This window comes from Ipomoea triloba, chromosome 9, assembly GCF_003576645.1.
Source record: "Ipomoea triloba cultivar NCNSP0323 chromosome 9, ASM357664v1".
Taxonomy (NCBI): Eukaryota; Viridiplantae; Streptophyta; class Magnoliopsida; order Solanales; family Convolvulaceae; genus Ipomoea; species Ipomoea triloba.
In genome coordinates this window covers 12,181,557-12,187,535 of record NC_044924.1, presented here as the reverse complement: position 1 = coordinate 12,187,535, position 5,979 = coordinate 12,181,557, and the positions used below count along the sequence as shown (strand labels likewise).

Sequence of the window (5,979 nt, the reverse complement as noted above, 5' to 3'; positions counted from 1 at the left end):
GTTATATATTTACTTATTTTTCAAAACTGATTTAGATACATAATTTGTGTTCATAGACATAGAATTTCACAACACAAGACACAAAAATTCATAACGACACTATTACTAATTATTTTTTTTGAGTACTAGTGACTCTGTTACAATGTAGTATCTGTTCATAACTACTTTCTCAACCTACTGAAGCACAACGAGTCAACAGTTGACTCCACTGAGGCTCGAACCCACTCTCATCATCTATGTGGGAGTGTTAATCGGGACACAATTACTAATTTATTTCAGGTATAAAATTCACTCTTAAGGTACAAAATTACATAACACAAGACAAAAACTCACAACATAAAATACATAAACATACACCAGAGTCCATAATGCATTGTGAACCCTACTTTATGATATAAGGATATTGCAATATAAACCAATATAGATAGTTGTACCAAGTGACAATATACTATTACCAATAATATCATGTACAATCTTCATTAAGCAGTAAAAAGAGTTGCAGCAGCAGCTGGAAAACTGGATTTCTACATTTCACAAAAGCACTGTTGAAGAAAGCTATCTACAAAAACAGAAAACTGCCTTCCTGCTCAACTCATCAAAATTCAAACACTACTTTTCTTCCCATTCTTGGATCTTCATGATAAATTGTTCCGCTAAATCTACTTCGCTTCCCCGGGCTAGCTTTAAGCCTGTAGCAAAATGGGGAAGAAACGAAGAAACCAGAAAGATAGCTGATCACTTTAATTCCAAATGACTCCCAGAACTGGTGGAATGAGTTTCTGGTTCGGGTGTCTTCCTCTTTCGATAACCACCCGTGGCAAGCCTGTAAAGCCAAACATTTTAAGGAACAACAAAGCGAGAAGACAGGACAGAATATAATGAACGAAGAGACGTTTCAGATAAAGGAAAAATACCCCAACTGCAAGGTGGTATCAGAGTTCTCATTCTCGAACCCACCATCGCTCCCTATGTCCCGACTCTCAACACCGTCTTTTCCAGAGGAAACATTGTTTTCAGTAGGGTAGAATTCAATGCATGGTGCTGGCACAGTAGCACTTAATGGATAATAAAATCCTCGAAATCCTTCTATCTGTGTTGCACCATAAGCACAATGCATTAAACACAACTATGATCAATTTTGCATATTAGAAGTTATTCAGTGCATCGAGAAAAAGAATTTTGGTTTACCTCTCTGCGCAGTTGATCATTCACCAGCAAAGCCAGCTCTTCCTAGTTAAAAATAACAGACACTGTTAGCTGTTAGCACAAGATAGAAGTCATTAATCATGGCTGTAAAATGACGATTCATGGTTTTGTGAACATCGTAAATCACTATATGAGCTATAATTTAATTAAAACCTGTTTCTGTGAGTGCTCTAGTTGTTCCATCAGTATTTGCTCCTGGAATGAAGACTCTGTTATAGACCTCAGTAAACGTGTGTTAAGAATCCCACATTGAAAATATAAGAGAGAATGCCATGGCTTAGATACCTTAGACTAGCTAATTGATTAGATTCAGTCTTTTAGTGTGGCATTATAGCGACTTTGGCCCATTCTTAGATTGTAGCATAATATCAGAGCTTGTTTGGTTCACTTTATATTCACCCGGTAAACAAATGCATTTTTCAAGCAAATAAAGAAAGAGATGAAACAGGAAACCTTTCTACTCTTTATGCCCAACAGTCCTTCATGCAGTTGATGCTCAAGTTCTCGTAATTCATTCAAGCCCATACCTTTAAGATCCTTACCCAAGAACAGCCTAAATCAGAGCAAGATCAGTAGGATTGAATTAGCTTTGAATTTATAAAAGATAAAAAATTGCAATTAGATAGCTAACCGAAAACATACAACTGCTTTGATTTAAGCTTTGAGATTTCATCACTCAGAACCTCCACCTCCATGTGTTCTAGCTGCTGATTCAAAGAGCCATAGAACAAGCACAAAGATCAAACGATGAAACCATCAATGGGTTTTTCTAAGACAAAAAGTAAAAACATGGGAATGGACCATTCAGGAACAAAGGGTATGCAATCTAAGAATTGCCAAAATATTAAGGTTAAATAAACATTTCAAGAACAGCCTATGATACATGACGAGTGTGATGATATTGAACATTACATGGCCATCACGAGAAGATAAAAAGACCAATAATTACCTTTGGCTTCTTTTCTACAAGGGGCATTCCTGAAGACTTTATACGTTTGTTATACCTCGAAAGTGTTTGCTCCATGCTACATAAAAGATAGATTACATATGGCATGTTTAGTAACTGGAAAATCCTCCAGTTTTCTAGAAAACACAGTTTTCTATTCAAAATTAGCTATTTTTCAAATTTAGAAATAAAAAATGGAAAGCACTATTTTCTGGGTTAATAAAGGGAGTTGGAAACTACTAATCCATAACTTCAAGTATGATCACCATAACCATTACCTGTGCACTTTAAGTTCATCTATCTACCCCTACCTTAACCCACATATAGAACTCCACTCTCTACTTACTCTTACGACCTCATATCTAACCCCTCCACCCCCACTCCCACCCTCATCTCCATTGTAATTATCATGTACCTGCCCCCTCCCCCCCCACCTGCACTTTTCCACCATCTGACCTGCCACCCCCACTGACTCAATACCATTGTTACTTACAACTGGCATTTGTATTTTCATATTTAGAAAACTTGAAGTATCATATTTTATAAACTGAAAACTAATTAAATCTGAACATATTTATAATTTTCCAATAGGAAATGAAAACTGCCTAAACTTCCCCCAAAAGGCACCCTACACCCCGGCTCGACGGAGCAGTGAGCATTTGAGAGAATGTAATGCCAAATAACCATGCTCACAAGTGATTTTCCCAATTTGAGCATAATCCTTACACTACCACTGAATACTTCCTAGTGAACTAGTAATCTAAGGCCCTGTTTGGTAAATGACTGTTGGCTGATTGGGTTAGCTGATTGGGTTAGAAGATATGGGCCCTGTTTGGTAAATAATCAGCTTATCAGCCAATTTTGGCTTATTTGATCACTATTAGTTGTTTGGTTAATAAGCTTTCTGTAACTTTAAAATACTAAAATTCAAAAGGCTACTCAAAGCAGCATTTTCAATTAGCTTTTTGAGAACAAAATTTATACCAAACAGCTATCAGCTACCAATCTATCAAACAACTTTTTACAATCAGCTAATATTATTAACAAATCATACCTTTTAACTCAAACAACCAACCCAATCAGCTAACAACTATTTACCAAACAGGGCCATGATTAGTTGATAACATTGGCTAATTGTAGAAGTTTGTTTAGTAAAATTAGCTATTAGCTGGTAGCTGTTTACTATAATTTCTTTTCTCAAAAAGCTAATTGAAAATGCTGCTTTGAGTAGCCTTTTGAATTTTAGTATTTTGGAGTTACAAAAAGCTTATTAACCAAACAACTAATAGTGGTCAAATAAGCCAAAATTGGCTAATAGGCTGATTATTTACCAAACAGGGCCTAAGTCCGTGCGGGAAACTATGGCCTAAACTGACTCACAGCCGGGTTCATCCAAATGGGACAGCATAAATAAACATGAACAAGTATTCCATCCTCATTAAACTTGTCGGAGACATATTTTGTCGGCTTGAATATACGACAAAAAGTAGGAAATTAAAGATCGAAGATGATAACGTTCAGAGAATCGAAACAAAAATCTCCAGTCAACTATAAGTTGACCTGCTTTAGTAATGAATTGAAGTAGAATGGTTTGTTCCAATTGCATAAATCGCAAAATTGGGACTTTGGAAATACTCCGTATATAATTACCAGTTACCTGCAAATCTGCGATGCAATCATAAAGAGAAAAAATGCACAAATTTGAAATCGAAAAACTTGCCCTAATCAATCGCAGAAAGAATTCCACATGCAGCAAGCAAAAACGAAGATTCAAAAGAAAAGAAATTGGATAGACCTTGTGCTAGAGAACTCGAAAAGCTTGCCAGTACTGGAGAAGACGATGACGGCGACCTCAGCGTCACATAAAATAGAAAGCTCCCTGGCCTTCTTGACCAAGCCGCCGCGGCGTTTGGAGAAGGTGACTTGCCTGTTGTTTATATTCTCAATCAATTTTATGTCAATCTTCCCTCTACCCATCCTCTTAAACGCCCCCCCTCAATTCTCAATCTACACAAGTTCTTGTTAATTCTGCATTTACAACGAATTGGATGAAGGGTTTTAGCAGGGTGAAGAATGGAGAGAGGAGAGGGGTGGGGGTTGGGAAATATAGAGAGAGAGAGAGAAAGAGAAGGTGGATGGAGGGAGAGGGCAGAGGCGTGGTGTGTAGCGACCAAATGGCGAGAAAGGCAAGCTTGCATGGCTGTTCCTCTATACACTGCTGCATGACTGTTTTTGCCACATTTAGCTCCTCTCCCTCCCTATTCGTCCTTTTTCTGGCTCCTACTTTCCTTTTCATTTCAACCCCTGCCCCTACTAAATACAAACAGCTTAATTTTCTTCTTCTTTTTTGTTTTTTTTTTACACCCGAGAAAGTCGGTGAAACGGTGTATATTAGGTAAACATTATTTTTGTGTAATGGGTTACCAATCATATTAAATTGTTAAGTGCCAATTACCATGTGATGATATCTGATTACCATTTTACAAGTCCTGATGATGGACACTTAGATTCATTGGGCTGAAAATGTTTAAGTATAGAATATACACTACCTTGAAAAGAGATTACATGAAAATTTAAAACATGCAAAATGCATATCATTTAACCATTCTTACTTATTTTAGGGATCAAAATATAATTAACTCAATTCAAATTATTGAGTTATTTTTCCTTTTTTAATGTCTTTTTTTTTTTTAAGTATCTCAACCACTATTTGAAGGCGTGCACTAGATAAATCTTGCATTGTGATCCTAGCTGCCAAATGACCACGAGGTAAATCAGCTTAGGTTTCTCATAACTGACCTGCTTAATAAAGCTAATTAAACATTCACGCAAAATATTTATAGAGTTAATTACCAAAATGGTCCATTGACTATGGCGAAATTATCAATTCGGTCTTCTTTTACTTGATAAAGTCCTCAACTTTGTAAATGTTAACCAATATGGTCCTCCGTTAGGTTTGGAGTCTAACGTCTGTTAAATTCAAGGGTAATAAAGGAATTTCAAGTTGCTCCTCGGATAGCCCGAACTGCCCACATATTAACTTATTAACTTAATTCCTTAGTAACTTATTCCCAATTTCTAAAAGCCCTAATTCTAAATTCCCAATTCTGATGCTAGAGTCGGCCGAGAGCCAGGGCTCAAGAGAGTGGTTCGTGCTCCCTAAATCAACCGATTCGAATCAAGAGAGTGGTTAGAGATGTCTCCCCAACAAGATGCAACCTTGGAGTGGATCGAGAGACACAACTGCAAGTGGGATTCCCGCATTCCCTTCACCAAGTAAGTGTAATTGTACTTGCCATTTGTGTACAGATTTTGACAACGATGCATCAATTTGTGCCGTTTTGGATAATGGGTAGGGTAATGGGTGTTAGAAAATGTCATACAAGCATAGCGGAAACATCAATCGCTTTTTTCTTTGCCACAGTCAAGGGACCATTTTGATAATTAACTTAATTAATTTAAAAAGTCTAGGTACTTGTTTTTCATTATTAGAAATAAATAATTATTTGATCAAATTTAAATATTAAGTCAGGATGGCCGAGTGGTCTAAGGTGCTAGACTCAAGTTCTGGTCTTCGTGAGAAGGTGTGGGTTCAAATCCCACTTCTGACAACTTAATTTTAACTGAACATTGTTATAAAATTATGAAACGTAATTTTTCAAAGACCAAAATAATAGCATACGACAGTTTAATTTCAATTTCGTCCTTTTATTTCAATACTTTTTCTTAATTAATTGAACATTAGAATAAAATTATGAAACGTAATTTTTCAACGAACAAAATAATGGAATACGGATTATATTCTATTCTTTATTGATTACATCCTA

The 5,979-nt window shown here is 36.3% G+C and overlaps 1 protein-coding gene and 1 non-coding gene across 3 annotated transcripts; one reads left to right on the top strand and one right to left on the bottom strand.

Moving 5' to 3' along the window:
- Positions 1-386: 386 nt before the first annotated feature.
- Positions 387-4,522, bottom strand: LOC116030575 (MADS-box transcription factor 23-like). 2 transcript variants are annotated; one of them, XM_031272873.1, is made up of 8 exons: positions 3,948-4,522; positions 2,156-2,231; positions 1,849-1,913; positions 1,660-1,759; positions 1,360-1,401; positions 1,189-1,230; positions 915-1,090; positions 387-823 (listed from the first exon to the last, which is right to left on the bottom strand). In XM_031272873.1, the coding sequence occupies exons 1-8, from the start codon at positions 4,127-4,129 to the stop codon at positions 736-738; spliced, it is 771 nt and encodes a 256-aa protein (XP_031128733.1). In that variant the 5' UTR covers positions 4,130-4,522; the 3' UTR covers positions 387-735. The 2 variants fall into 2 exon arrangements, with proteins under 2 accessions (XP_031128733.1, XP_031128735.1); XM_031272875.1 differs by having other exon boundaries at positions 1,849-1,910.
- Positions 4,523-5,679: 1,157 nt separating this feature from the next.
- TRNAL-CAA lies at positions 5,680-5,763 on the top strand. The gene has a single exon. It is a non-coding gene; the product is annotated as a tRNA-Leu (tRNA).
- Positions 5,764-5,979: the final 216 nt, after the last annotated feature.

Coding starts and splice junctions, on each gene's coding strand:
- LOC116030575 (XM_031272873.1), bottom strand. CDS start 4,129: ATGGGTAGAGGGAAGATTGACATAAAATTGATTGAGAATATAAACAAC. Junction 1,402..1,659: donor TGGGCATAAAGAGTAGAAAG/GTTTCCTGTTTC, acceptor TCTTCATTCCAG/GAGCAAATACTGATGGAACA. Junction 1,091..1,188: donor ATGATCAACTGCGCAGAGAG/GTAAACCAAAAT, acceptor GGTGCAACACAG/ATAGAAGGATTTCGAGGATT.